We start from the raw sequence: 15,440 nt of genomic DNA on the forward strand, positions 1-15,440 counted from the left end.
TTCAATAACGGTTAAATTTTAACCAATCAAAAGCCTTCTATAAACCTATGTTTTAAATTGAATCTAGTTATGGGCTTCGTTTTGTAATAAGTTGAGTGACTTATGCTGGATTTCTATATTCAATACTAATCCAAATTATACGGATTTGGATTGTCATGTCAACTGTCAAATTTTAATATGTTTTTGGCCAAAATAACTGCGGGTTTTGATGTTTTTACATTTTTATATTGTTTATAAGACTATTTAAACATTATTAAAGTGTAAATGTATCGAAAATTTTGGAAATATAATCTAAAACTAAATTCAATTTGACAGTTGTAATCCGGATTTGGACAAGGATTGATTATGGGAATCGGGCGCTAATGATGATGATGAACCGATCGGCGAAGGTCGTTCCTGATACCGGTTTTAGACTATCTGAGACCGTCAAAAATGTTGCTAACTTGTTTGGTGCAGAAGCTGTGTGACGCGGTGTCGACGGCCAGCGTGGCGGTGTCGGCGGGCGACAGCGGCGAGCCGCACGCGCACGACGCCAAGCACGCGCCGCCGCCGCCCGACCCGCCCGTGGTAAATAAATAAATATCCTTTGACATTTTACACTGCGCTTCTAGTCCCAAACTAAGCAAAGCTTGTACTATGGGTACTAGACAACGGATATAAACATACTTATAGCCTGACCAGGAACATAAAAACCCTCGCCATGTTGCGGAAAACTAATGGTACTAATTTCTTTTAATGGCAACAGTAACTGAAAACTTCATTGACATGTCACCTTGCATGTCAGTCTATTGTTGTCAAAGTGTAAACAAACTTTATTTAAAGTGTGCAATTGATTTTGTGAATTAAATTGCTAAAATATTTTTATAGTCGTGAAAGAAAAGTGGTTCACGATGTGTTAATGTATTTGTCAAAGAGAAATACTAAGGGTTCGGACAATATTTTCATTGAATAATGTTTCCGACAAAGGTTGTCAAATTGACTGACATGTTTATCGTATAGTACAGTCCACTATGAAAATTAGCTGTAGTCTGTTTCAACTACCTATTTTAAAGTTTTTTGTCACTTTCTAAGTTTTGAATTTTATGGAATTGGGAAAGAAGTACCGAGTTTGAAGCGTTCATGAGCAGACATTGCAGTTGAATATTCAAGTTCTGAATTTGATTATTGATGAATATTATAATAAATCCTACTAGCTCGATTGATGGTTTCATTTAATTTATTTAAACCAGGTTACCTTTAATAATATTTTTCGTTAATTTATGAAAATATCAAATTAGCCCGTAATCCTGAATCCCGATACATAAATTTAGCCTATTAATTCAACACATGTACGACTGTACTCAGTGTTGCACTATCAAATGCAATTGAAGCGCCTCTATGCCAGGGTTTTTATGTTCCTGGTCAGGCTATAAATACTTTTTTTTTTGTAAATATAGACTTATTATATATAGAAAACACCCAGTCCAATACAAACAAATATGTTCATGCACACAAATGTTTGTACTGTGCGGGAATCGAACCCGCTACCTCCAGAATAGTAGTCCGTTTCGAACCACTACACCAAACGGCCGACAATAAGCACAATGTGTTTTGTTGTTATTATTCGACCAAACTTTTATCCGAGAATAACTCCTGCCTGGTATAACTGGCACATTGACAGTTTTAGTATAGGAAATAGGTATGTGAAAATGTCGAATAACTGACCATTTATTCTGAGATTAATATTTACTCTTGTTTGGTCAAATTCACCATTAAAGTATGTAGGTAGGTATATTATAAATGTTAAAGTTAATAAAGATGAATTGATATTTATTACACTTTCACACAAAAACTGATAAACAGATTTTAAAATTAATTTAGTAAAGCGATCAGATAAAAACATAGGATAGTTTATCCCGATTTTTAAAAGACACTCACAAGGAAATATTTCTGTAACAAACCGAAATTCACGCGAACGCTACCGCGAGCAATACTTAGTATACTTTCATAACTTTGTTTATTTTTTGTTTTTACTGTACTAAAATCTTCAAAACACATTGCCCAAATGGTATCTGTTTGCGTGAAATAAAAATATTATTTAGTCGCTTATTATAATATGTAAGTAATCCGCATTCCTCAAACCTCCAGCAAGTGTCGCCGCCCCAAAAGGACGACAAGTCCAAGCCGGCCGCCAAGAAAGCGGCAAAGAAACCGCCGCCCGCGCCCGCGCCGCGCCCGCCGCCGCGCGAGCCGGAATCCGGCCTGTATCTCTACATCGACCTGCATGGACACGCCTCTAAGAAAGGTAACCTATAGACGTGGCCGTAACAAGGGGAGCCAGCTTCCAAGCTTTTTAGTGTTTTACTAAAGCCTGGTCCGTGAGCACGTAGAATCCCGTCCAATGACCCCAAGCTGCCCATCCTTGTCGCTCGCGCGTAATTATGTTGCTGTCGCGCTAGCACACTCACTGCGGGCGCGCGTCGCACAGTCGCGACAGCAATATAATTGAGAATGTTACTAGGTATGCAAAATCACTTGAAACCTATGTTACAGTTAAGCTTTTACATTTACAAATACATTAGTTTTTATTTCATTCAAAAATACCCAGTAGTTATGATTTTATAGGCATTCAAAGTTCGCTTAAATATTGAGTCCCGCCGACGGTCACGTGACCCCGTGTGACGTACATTCACAGCGTCCGCTCACTAGAAAACGGATCTATACATACTTAAATAATTTTTTTTNTTTCGCTTATCGTTTAAAAAACTATACCAGACCCAAGACTTTCTTTTATTTGTTCATTTTCTTTAGTTAGAAGAATTCACACAAAAATTAAGTAAAGGCATTGAGCAAATGGCGACGATTAATAATGTACGGATATTATTACAGCAAGTGTCGCCGCCCCAAAAGGACGACAAGTCCAAGCCGGCCGCCAAGAAAGCGGCAAAGAAACCGCCGCCCGCGCCCGCGCCGCGCCCGCCGCCGCGCGAGCCCGAGTCCGGCCTGTATCTCTACATCGACCTGCACGGACACGCCTCCAAGAAAGGTAACCTATAGCCGTGGTTTTTAATGTTCCAGCCAGCTTCCATGCTTTTTAGTGTTTTACTAGTATGATATAGCAAGAATCGCCGCCTCAAAAGGAGGACAAGTCAAAGAAAGCGGCAAAGAAACCGCCGCGCGAGCCAGAGTCCGGCCTGTATCTCTACATCGACCTGCACGGACACGCCTCCAAGAAAGGTAACCTATAGACGTGGCCGTAACTAGGGGAGCCAGCTTCCATGCTTTTTAGTGTTTTACTAAAGCCTGGTCTGTGAGCACGTAGAATCCCGTCCAATGACCCAAAGCTACCCATCCTTATCGCTCGCGCGTAATTATATTGCTGTCGCGACTGTGCGACGCGCGCCCGCAGTAAGTGTGCGAGCGCCACAGCAACATAATTACGCGCGAGCGATAAGGATGGGTAGCTTGGGGTCATTGGACGGGATTCTACGTGCTCACGGACCAGGGTTTAGTATGATATAGCAAGCATCGCCGCCTCAAAAGGAGGACAAGTCAAAGAAAGCGGTAAAGAAACCGCCGCCCGCGCCCGCCGCCGCGCGAGCCCGAGTCCGGCCTGTATCTCTACATCGACCTGCACGGGCACGCCTCCAAGAAAGGTAAGCTACAAACATGGGCATGTATTTTTTTTTTGTGGATTATTAGCATGACATGTAAGCGACCTCAAAAGAAGAATAAGTCGAAGCCAGCAGCCAAGAAGAAGCCACGAGCCGGAATCTGGCATGTATCTCTACATCGACCTGCACGGACACGCCTCCAAGAAAGGTAACCTATAGACGTGGCCGTAACTAGGGGAGCCAGCTTCCATGATTTTTAGTGTTTTACTAAAGCCCGGTCCGTGAGCACGTAGAATCCCGTCCAATGACCCCAAGCTACCCATCCTTGTCGCTCGCTACAATTATGTTGCTGTCGCGCTCGCACACTCACTGCGGGCGCGCGTCGCACAGTCGCGACATCAATATAATTACGCGCGAGCGATAAGGATGGGTAGCTTGGGGTCATTGGACGGGATTCTACGTGCTCACGGACCAGGCTTTAGTATGATATAGCAAGCATCGCCGCCTCAAAAGGAGGACAAGTCAAAGAAAGCGGCAAAGAAACCACCACCCGCGCCGCGCCCGCCGCCGCGCGAGCCCGAGTCCGGCCTGTATCTCTACATCGACCTGCACGGGCACGCCTCCAAGAAAGGTAAGCTACAGTTAAGGGCGTAACCAGGGGGGAAGCTTGGGTTTTTGTGGTTTAGTAGCATGTCATAGCAAGCGTTGCCGCCCCAAAAGGAAGACAAGTCTAAGAATAATTGTTTAAATACATTTATTCTCGTAAAGACAAATTATGCCACTTACATGAGAACACAGTAAAAAACAAAGATAATAATCGTTGAAAAAATCACCGTCTGCACCAGAATTCGCCATCTACCTGCACGGACACGCCTCCAAGAAAGGTAACCTATAGCCATGAGCGTTAGCTTGCGTGCTTTTTAGTGTGTTATTATTAGCACGCAAAACAAGCATCGTCGTCCCAAAAAGGAAGACAAGTCCAAGAAGAAGTCACCGCCCGCACCAGAATTCGGCATCTAAAGCCCGGTCTGTGAGCACGTAGAATTTTGTCCAATGACCCCAAGCTACCCATCCTTATCGCTCGCGCGTAATTATATTGCTGTCGCGGCTGTGCGACGGGCGCCCGCAGTGAGTGTGCGAGCGCGACAGCTGTTGCTGTACGCGTTAGCGATAAGGATGGGTAGCCTGGGGTCATGGGACAAAATTCTACGTGCTCGCAGACCAGACTATACCTGTCTATAGACTGGCACGGACACGCCTCCAATAAAGGTAACCTATAGACATAGGCGTAACCAGGGGGGGTCAGCTTGTGTGCTTTTTAGTGGTTTATTAGCACGACTTAGCAAGGGTCCTGCCTCGAAAGGAGGACAAGTCAAAGAAAGCGGCAAAGAAACCACCGCCCGCGCCCGCCACCGCGCGAGCCCGAGTCCGGCCTGTATCTCTACATCGACCTGCACGGGCACGCCTCCAAGAAAGGTAACCTATAGCCATGAGCGTTAGCTTGCATGCTTTTTAGTGTGTTATTATTAGCACGACAAGCGAGCATCGTCATCCCAAAAAGGAAGACAAGTCCAAGAAGAAGCCACCGCCCGCACCAGAATTCGGCATCTACCTGTCTATAGACTGGCCCGGACACGCCTCCAAGAAAGGTAACCTATAGACGTGGTTTTTAGTGTTCCAGCCAGCTTCCATGCTTTTTAGTGTTTTACTAGTATGATATTCGCTGGGTGCGAAGTACTAGGTGGGGGGGATATAATCTATCGCAGCGCTCATGGTGGTCAAAAGTAGAAATAATGTTAGCTCTGTCATCAGATGTATCTGTCAATGGCAAAGCGATTCTACATAATACATTTTAATATCATTAATTAATCGCATGAAAAGGGTCCTACTGGGAACTTAAATAAAAGAGTGGACTGTATTTCGATAGGGCTGTTTTAATAGCCGTTTACAATTTGGAAATAACTAAACTATACAACGTGGTAGTACAAAAATGAGACAGTAGTTGTTGTGCACAGATGTTTGCCTTATGATGAGAGCGTGAATTATTGAACTCTGCCCTTGTTTTGTTCTTAATTCTTCTACATCTCGGACTTGTCCAGCCAATACCAACAACTTTCCTTTAAATACGGTTTGTGGTTGGAATTTGATATTGTAACTCTCACAAACCCGGTCTTCAAAACGATACTCATTTCGATCTGAAAACGATATTTAATTTATTACTAGCGATACAGAAACATTTAAATATATTTACTGTAATATAATGAAACCGATAAAGTAGCTTTTTCTTTTTGTTTTACTGTAAAACTACAACTATAAATGAAGTAAACAAACCCTGACACAATCAAAATCAAACACACTTTTTGGACTTACCTCATTTGATTTGAATGACCAAAATGATTTCAAAATCTTTATTCCACCCAAATCGTGGTATCACAACAATCTATTAGTCGAAAATATTTGTAATTTTTTCATTTCGATATTTTTTCACAATTAAACGACCTAAGTGTCAATGTGACAGAGCCCACAAAGTTATGGACGCTAGTTGGCGCTGTAATCGTGCACAGAGCCAATAGCAAGAATCGCCGCCTCAAAAGGAGGACAAGTCAAAGAAAGCGGCAAAGAAACCGCCGCGCGAGCCGGAGTCCGGCCTGTATCTCTACATCGACCTGCACGGACACGCCTCCAAGAAAGGTAACCTACAAACATGGGCATGTATTTTTTTTTGTGGTTTATTAGCATGACATAGTAAGCGACCTCAAAAGAAGAATAAGTCGAAGCCAGCAGCCAAGAAGAAGCCACGAGCCGGAATCTGGCATGTATCTCTACATCGACCTGCACGGACACGCCTCCAAGAAAGGTAACCTATAGACGTGGCCGTAACTAGGGGAGCCAGCTTCCATGCTTTTTATTTTAGTGTTTTACTAAAGCCTGGTCCGTGAGCACGTAGAATCCCGTCCAATGACCCCAAGCTGCCCGTCCTTGTCGCTTGCGCGTAATTATATTGCTGTCGCGACTGTGCGACGCGCGCCCGTAGTGAGTGTGCGAGCGCGACAGCAACATAATTGTAGCGACGGGATTCTACGTGCTCACGGATCAGGCTTTAGTATGATATAGCAAGCATCGCCGCCTCAAAAGGCGGACAAGTCGAAGAAAGCGGCAAAGAAACCGCCGCCCGCGCCCGCTGCCGCGCCCGCCGCCGCGCGAGCCCGAGTCCGGCCTGTATCTCTACATCGACCTGCACGGGCACACCTCCAAGAAAGGTAACCTATAGACGTGGCCGTAACTAGGGGAGCCAGCTTCCATGCTTTTTAGTGTTTTACTAAAGCCTGGTCCGCGAGCACGTAGAATCCCGTCCAATGACCCCAAGCTACCCATCCTTATCGCTCGCGCGTAATTATGTAGCTGTCGCGCTCGCACACTCACTGCGGGCCCGCGTCGCACAGTCGCGACAGCAATATAATTACGCGCGAGCGATAAGGATGGGTAGCTTGGGGTCATTGGACGGGATTCTACGTGCTCACGGACCAGGCTTTAGTATGATATAGCAAGCATCGCCGCCTCAAAAGGAGGACAAGTCGAAGAAAGTGGCAAAGAAACCACCACCCGCGCCGCGCCCGCCGCCGCGCGAGCCCGAGTCCGGCCTGTATCTCTACATCGACCTGCACGGGCACGCCTCCAAGAAAGGTAAGCTACAGACGTGGCCGTAACTAAAGGAGCCAGTTTGTATGCTTTTTAGTGGTTTATTAGCACGACAAAACAAGCATATGACATAGCAAGCGTCGCCGCCAAGAAAGCGGCAAGGAAGCCGCCGTGCGCGAGCCGGAATCCGGCCTGTATCTCTACATCGACCTGCACGCCTACACGCCTCCAAGAAAGGTAACCTATAGCCATGAGCGTTTATAGCATTTGCACCCTTTAGGATGGCGCCACTGTAAAGTTAGTCCTATCACTCGCTAGTGGCGTCAATAGACTATTTGACAAACCAAAAATCGTAATTTACAGATAATTTAAAATTAATTAAAGTTTTTAAGACCAGAATGAAGCGTCTTTATAAAAAAGTTGTGATTTTGAATTATTGGGGAATGCTGTCAAATAGTCTATTGGTGAGCGCAATGAGGGCTATCGTTTTAGCGCTCACCGGTTGCACCACTTGCTAGTGGCGAAGACAATGGTCCCAACTGGTAAGCGCAGAAGCGGTAGGATTATCGCATTCGCTTCTTCATAATAGCCCTAGTGTAGAAAAGTCATTTGAATCGCCAGTGGTGCCAACTGTGGAGTATAAAATCGATAGTCCTTATTAATGAAACCCTGATTTTTAAATGCAAAGAGTTTGAATAACAAGTGGTTCTCCAGGCATCTTCATGTACGGCAACCACTTCGAGGACGTGGACAGCTCGGTGGAGTGCATGCTGCTGCCGCGCATCATGTCGCTCAACAACCTGCACTTCCACTTCTCCTCCTGCAACTTCACCGAGCGCAACATGTACCTCAAGTGAGTACACGACCCGATCTTGATGAAGTCTCATCAAGGAATATCCATTGCGTCTACATATTATTATTCTATTTAGGTCTAGGTGTTAGGGTCCTAACGAATATTAGTAGAAATGAAATAGCGGACTGTATAAAAATAGGTGCTGTATTCTCGCCAGCCTAATTTACAATTCAATTATCTTAGACTACGCGGTATTCGTGTGACGACGGTGGTGTCCCAAAGGCGAGTGTGTGACCCGAGCGCAGCCGATGATGACGCTGTCGGCCCGAGGTGACGTTAGTCATTGTACGCCGCCCGCACGTCTCCTCCCGCGCGTTGTTGGGTTCCCAACACTAGGTGTTCTTATTTTTCAGCTAAATATCCGGCTCGAAGGATCATGATCATAATTCATAATAACAAACTCAAGTCCCCATAATACAGGATTACCTAGTTTGGGAACTAAGTTATCCAAATTATTTAATTACACCAGATATTTTTTTGTATTTGTTGTGTACCTTTCGGAAATAAAGTTTTATTTATTTAATTTAGTGTATAGTTGGACGCGATGAGGACTTTTATGGGTGGAAAAGAAACGCAGAAGTTTTATATTTTCTGTATTTATTTATAGACAACAACATGCTAGTTCAAGACGAGGTAGTGTTGCCAACGTTTAAATGTGACATAATAAAATACATACATGACATGACCAACATAAGCAGCTCCCGAATAGCAACATGTCCAGTCATTCATTTTATTAACGTGATGTCCCAAAGAATATCAAGCTTATAACTAATCCCGGATTCACCTCTCAGGGACCGTGTCACGACGGCATGTCCCGCGAAGGATCCGGCCGAGTCGTGGTCCTAAAGGCCACGGGCCTTGTCCGCTCCTACACGCTAGAATGCAACTACAACACGGGGCGGCTGGTCAACCTCCTCACCCCTCGATTAAGCCCATACATTGTGTGTGACGTCTAAAATCTTCGATAGGAGTGTATTACACGCATTCTAGCCCGGCTAATGTACCTAGTCCAATATAATCTTTCATCTCACCCAGGGACCGTCGCGACGGCATGTCCCGCGAAGGCTCCGGCCGAGTGGCCGTCCTAAAGGCCACCGGCCTCGTCCGCTCCTACACGCTAGAATGCAACTACGACACGAGCCGGCTCGTCAACGTACTCCCCCCTAATGGCTGATATAATACAAACGAATGTTTCCGCAGGGATCGCCGCGATGGCATGTCCCGCGAAGGCCCCGGCCGAGTGGCGGTCCTAAAGGCCACCGGCCTCGTCCGCTCCTACACTCTCGAATGCAACTACAACACGGGGCGGCTCGTGAACGTACTCCCCCCCTAATGGCTGATATAATACAAACGAATGTTTCCGCAGGGACCGTTGCGACGGCATGTCCCGCGAAGGCTCCGGCCGAGTGGCCGTCCTAAAGGCCACCGGCCTCGTCCGCTCCTACACGCTAGAATGCAACTACAACACGGGCCGGCTGGTCAACATACTACCTCCTCGTTTAAGCCCATACATTTTGACGTCTAAAAGAGTGTATCACGACGCGCATCTTAGTCTTAGTCTAGTACAATCGAATGTTTCCACAGAGACCGTCGCGAAGGCTCAGGCCGAGTGGCCGTCCTAAAGGCCGCCGGGCTCGTCCACTCCTACACTCTCGAGCCCGGCTGATGTAGTACAATCTTATGTCTCCACAGGGACCGTCGCGATGGCATGTCCCGCGAAGGCTCCGGCCGAGTGGCCGTCCTAAAGGCCACCGGCCTCGTCCGCTCCTACACGCTAGAATGCAACTACAACACGGGCCGGCTGGTCAACGTGCTGCCGCCGACGGTGCGGGACGGGCCGGGCGCGCCCGCCGCCGCGCCAATGCCGCCCAAGTATACGCCGCACATCTTCGAAGAGGTAAACCCGTTCCAGGTTTGTGTGCCGGATGTGTTGTGTAGTAGGTTTCGCTTTAGGTGGCTTAACTTGTTGCTGGAATAGGCTAGTTGCCTAAAAAAATTTGTTTAGTCCGTAATGTTTAATATCAAAAAATATTGGACACATATATTTTTATTTGTCAATCTAACAAATAATTACGGAGTTATGGTGCGTTGAAGTTGCGCACGACGTCACAACGTGCGGCATTTTTAAGCAAGCGTNCGCGCATAAAGTGGCGGGCCGGCCGCCGCCCGCACTTTTCAAATTCAATATCTTGGAAACTAATTGACGTATCGAAATAATTCTTTCACGTGTATTTTTTATTTTTAACAGAGAATACAGAAAGCTAAAAAACAAAATTAGTGAACATTCTTCATTACGCGCGAGCGATAAGGATGGGTAGCCTGGGGTCATGGGACAAAATTCTACGTGCTCGCAGACCAGACTATACCTGTCTATAGACTGGCACGGACACATCTCCAAGAAAGGTAACCTATAGACGTGGCCGTAACAAGGGGAGCCAACTTGTATGCTTTTTAGTGGTTTATTAGCACGACTTAGCAAGGGTCGCCACCTCAAAAGGAGGACAAGTCAAAGAAAGCGGCAAAGAAACCGCCGCGCGAGCCGGAGTCCGGCCTGTATCTCTACATCGACCTGCACGGGCACGCCTCCAAGAAAGGTAACCTATCCCATCTCTGGAAATGAAACGCCCCACCTATATTTTGTAATTTGTCCTTAATAGTTAAAGCTCGAGGGTCGCCTTAAAAAATTGTCCCCCTAGGCCAGACTGCCTCCCCTACGTCAAAAATAAAAATACAAACGTATGTGGCTATGACAGTGGCGACGCTGATTGGTGAGCGCTGAATCGCATTTGCACTCACCAGGATGGCGCCACTATAGAGTTAGTCCTATCACTCTCTAGTGGCGTCAACTGGTAAGCGCAATGAGGGCTATCATTTTAGCGTTCACCAGTTGGCGCCACTGTAGAATAAGGTCATTTTCACTTGCTAATGGAGAAGCCACTGTCTTCTGCTACTGAGTACAGAAACGTTAAGAGGACTCTTGCATTTGCATTCGCCAGAATGGCGTCTGCACTGGATATTGAGTAGGGGCATGTCAATAGCCAGTGGTGCCACCTATTATAGATCGTTTCATCCACGAAGACGCGCCCCACTAATTTTTGGTCGAGGGAAGCGCGGGGTGCGGGGAGTTTGATCCGAGAAATCCGAGATTCATTATTGTAGTGTGCGTGTGCACTCATGGATAATTTAGCGTGTACCGATAACACTCAAACATTAGCGGAAGAATGGTCGGGCGCGTCTTCGTGGATGAAACGATCTATGTAGAGTAGGGGCATGTCAATCGCCAGTGCTGCCACGTGTTAAATATAAAATCAATAGCCCTTATTAATGAAACCCTCATTTTAAAATGCAAAGAGTTTGAATAACAAGTGATTCTCCAGGCATCTTCATGTACGGCAACCACTTCGAGGACGTGGACAGCTCGGTGGAGTGTATGCTGCTGCCGCGCATCATGTCGCTCAACAACCTGCACTTCCACTTCTCCTCCTGCAACTTCACCGAGCGCAACATGTACCTCAAGTGAGTACACGACCCGGCCTGTACCTCTAGCATGAACAACTTTCGTCTTCGAATCGTTTGCGTATTCGACAAAATTCTATACTCAACCTTCGATTTAAGCTAAGCGTCCACATGTCCGTATCGTACGCATCGGACGTATCGCACGCAACGGATCGTAGTATCCCAACTAATATTATAAATGCGAAAGTAACTCTGTCTGTCTGTCTGTCTGTCTGTCTGTTACGCTTTCCCGCTTAAACCTCGCAACCGATTTTGATGAAATTTGGCATATAGATAGTTTGAGTCCCGGGAAAGAACATAGGATAGTTTTTACCCAGGTTTTTGAAACAGGGACGCGCGCGATAAAGTTTTTCTGTGACAGACAAAATTCCACGCGGGCAAAGCCGCGGGCGGAAAGCTAGTTATTTATATAGAAACTCATATAAGTGCGTCCACCTGTCCGCATCGTACGCATCGCACATCCGATACGATGTGTTTTGTACGATGCGTCCGTTGCGCACGATACGAACTCGAAAGTTTTTCGTGCTAGCCGTACTGTTCATCTCCGCGAGTTTTCATCGAAAACAAAACACGCGCGACTACCCGTCCTGCGGTACCTAATCGACAGGACAATCACGGGCCAGTATTGACGCACGCACGTGTATTCTTCACCCATTTGCATTATAAGGAAAATAAACTATATGTAAAAACGGTGGTGTAATTAATACTGTGCAGTATTTTTTAAATGCCTGAATAATAATAGAAACAAAATATAATTCATGCTTATTCATGTATTTCCTCCGCCATTTTCCGCAGTTTGGCACCTCACGTCACACACCATTTTACCGAAGTCAGCCCTATAGCTTCGGCGCAGTACCGATCACTGACGTTTGTCAACAGAGTAGTAGTGACTCTTGAGACAAGCTAAATTACACCATATTGTTAACGACATTAAGCATATTTTTTTTAAATACCTTCGCGAAGAAAATCTGATCAACATCCTGCCCCCTCGATTAAGCCCATACTTTGTGACGTCTAAAATCATCGACAAGAGACATCTATATCTCTTTTGTCGGCCGTTTGGTGTAGTGGTTCGAATCGGACTACTATTCCGGAGGTTGCGGGTTCGATTCCCGCACAGTACAAACATTTGTGTGCATGAACATGTTTGTTTGTATTGGACTGGGTGTTTTCTATGTATAATATGTATTTATTTACAAAAAAAAAAGTATATAAGTATGTTTATATCCGTTGTCTAGTACCCATAGTACAAGCTTTGCTTAGTTTGGGACTAGAAGCGCAGTGTAAAATGTCCAAGGATATTTATTTTATTTTATTTTTTTATCTAGCTGGTCTAGTACAATCTGATGTTTCATCTCACCCAGGGACCGTCGCGACGGCATGTCCCGCGAAGGCTCCGGCCGAGTGGCCGTCCTAAAGGCCACCGGCCTCGTCCGCTCCTACACGCTAGAATGCAACTACAACACGGGCCGGCTCGTCAACGTGCTGCCCCCTCGATTATGCCCAAACATTTTGATGTCTAAAAGAGTGTTGCACGACGCGCATCTTATCTTAGCTTAGTACAATCGAATGTTTCCGCAGGGATCGCCGCGATGGCATGTCCCGCGAAGGCTCCGGCCGAGTGGCCGTCCTAAAGGCCACCGGTCTCGTCCGCTCCTACACGCTAGAATGCAACTACAACACGGGCCGGCTGATCAACATCCTTCCCCCTCGATTATGCCCATACATTGTGTGTGACGTCTAAAATCTTCGATAGGAGTGTATTACGCGCATTCTAGCCCGGCTGATGTAGTCCAATATAATCTTTCATCTCACCCAGGGACCGTCGCGACGGCATGTCCCGCGAAGGCTCCGGCCGAGTGGCCGTCCTAAAGGCCACCGGCCTCGTCCGCTCCTACACTCTCGAGTGCAACTACAACACGGGGCGGCTGGTGAACGTGCTGCCACCTAATGGCTGATATAATACAAACGAATGTTTCCACAGGGACCGTCGCGATGGCATGTCCCGCGAAGGCTCCGGCCGAGTGGCGGTCCTAAAGGCCACCGGGCTCGTCCGCTCCTACACGCTAGAATGCAACTACAACACGGGCCGGCTGGTCAACGTGCTGCCGCCGACGGTGCGGGACGGGCCGGGCGCGCCGGCCGCCGCGCCAATGCCGCCCAAGTATACGCCGCACATCTTCGAAGAGGTAAACCCGTTCCAGGTTTGTGTGCCGGATGTGTTGTGTAGTAGGTTTCGCTTTAGGTGGCTTAACTTGTTGCTGAAATTGATGTTTTAGCTGGACACATAATATCAAAAATAGTCTCATATCAGATATTTAATTGACTTTGGTAACAACCCTGATGTAACGGGACTATTCCTACCTCTCGTTCCCACCACTGCAACTCCTGTGTAGCCAGGATCTACAGCTTGACCGCCACAAAAACCCAACCAATGAAGGTCAAGTTTGACCTTCATCAACCCTGATGTAAGTAAACCCATTTTCGCAAAATATATGATTTGATTTGGAATAAGATTCTTGAAGTACTGTCTTCTGTCTTGAAGACCTCCCACTCTTGCGACTACGCGTGGAAAACATAGGCTAGTCTCCCATTCGGTGGATTGACGACATAGAAGACTATGAATAGTCCACTGTTGTGTTAACTTGTGTTGTACAAACAGTAGACTCGTGCCTAGAAAAAAAGCGCGAGATATTGCGTATGAGATCATTGAGCGTGAGACTTTCAATTTAACATGATTTTACTTGCCAAAGTTAAAACACCTAAAGTGAAACACTCTTAGATTTTGAGTATTGTTGGTAGTTATTCAGTTCGCAACCCGTAAACTGTAGATTTTGTTGTGTAGTCATTAGTGAGATGAAAAAATCACCTGATCTGGAGTTGACCATGTTATAATATCAGGATAGAATATTATTATATTAACTACTTATTTCTAAAATTACTTACAAGAAAGTCAAAATATTGACTGAACTGCTTCACTGAAATACTTGTATCCGAATTTACATCAAATCTGGCACATGAATACATACATAATCTAACTTTAATTAATTAAGCTTTCGCTAAACTTCAACACATTTAGCAATCCCGAACGGCTTTCAGGTAAGACACGGTCGGGCAAAGAATCTGGAGTATTTCCGCGAGATATCGCCCGTCGAGGTTTGTCTGAGCCAATAATTCAACAATCAATAATGTACATACATCCAGTAGCGTAGATTTTAATCACCCTTTTTAAACGCTTCCTAAGTTAATTGGGAATTATTTTGATAATATAATTAGATCCAAAAATACTTCAAGTGAGGTTTGAACAATTGGCAACTAAATCTCCAGATTTTTTGCATTGCTTTAATAGATGTGGTTATTTTTAAGATGCGTTTCGGAATTGTTTGGACAATATTTGCAAACTCTTAAACTCTCTCTACTCATTTAAACTCATTTATTTCTGTAAATAGGCTTAAAAAAAAGCACTTTTACACGTCCCAGTATTAACCCTACCACTGCTTCAGGACAATAAATGGGCCAGTGCTGAGAAGAAGCAGCGCAAGAAACTCAGTCACTATTGTCAGCCTCTTTTTCAAAGGTTTACATGCTTTAAAAACAAACAACATTAAACTGGCACTTTTGTAGAAATAATTTTTGCCCCTAGCAACAAGTGTTTTATTTGCTTTGTAACACAGGTATTAGCTTGTGAATTTTAAAAATATTTTTGCACTCATATCGGGCTTAATATACCTATAAAGTCTATATCAAAAAATATTATGAGTGCGCAGCTTGGTGCTAACACGTGGGACGTGTTTTCATTCACATGTGCGGTGGAAGTCCCGCAGCGGACTTCGTGCAAG

At 45.5% G+C, this 15,440-nt stretch overlaps 1 protein-coding gene across 1 annotated transcript in view; it reads left to right on the forward strand.

The window, feature by feature from the left end:
* Positions 1–15,440, forward strand: part of LOC114366710 (cytosolic carboxypeptidase-like protein 5) — a 32,222-nt gene that overhangs the window by 11,597 nt on the left and 5,185 nt on the right. Inside the window, exons 13-17 of the mRNA XM_028323661.1 lie at positions 457–567; positions 2,128–2,284; positions 7,947–8,085; positions 9,778–9,997; positions 14,701–14,757. Of these exons, the coding sequence (XP_028179462.1) occupies positions 457–567; positions 2,128–2,284; positions 7,947–8,085; positions 9,778–9,997; positions 14,701–14,757 (684 nt within the window). The remainder of the gene's footprint in view (positions 1–456; positions 568–2,127; positions 2,285–7,946; positions 8,086–9,777; positions 9,998–14,700; positions 14,758–15,440) is intronic.

The sequence above is a fragment of the Ostrinia furnacalis genome, unplaced genomic scaffold, assembly GCF_004193835.3.
Source record: "Ostrinia furnacalis isolate ACB-3 unplaced genomic scaffold, ASM419383v2 OfSCF0666, whole genome shotgun sequence".
In the NCBI taxonomy this organism is placed as follows: Eukaryota; Metazoa; Arthropoda; class Insecta; order Lepidoptera; family Crambidae; genus Ostrinia; species Ostrinia furnacalis.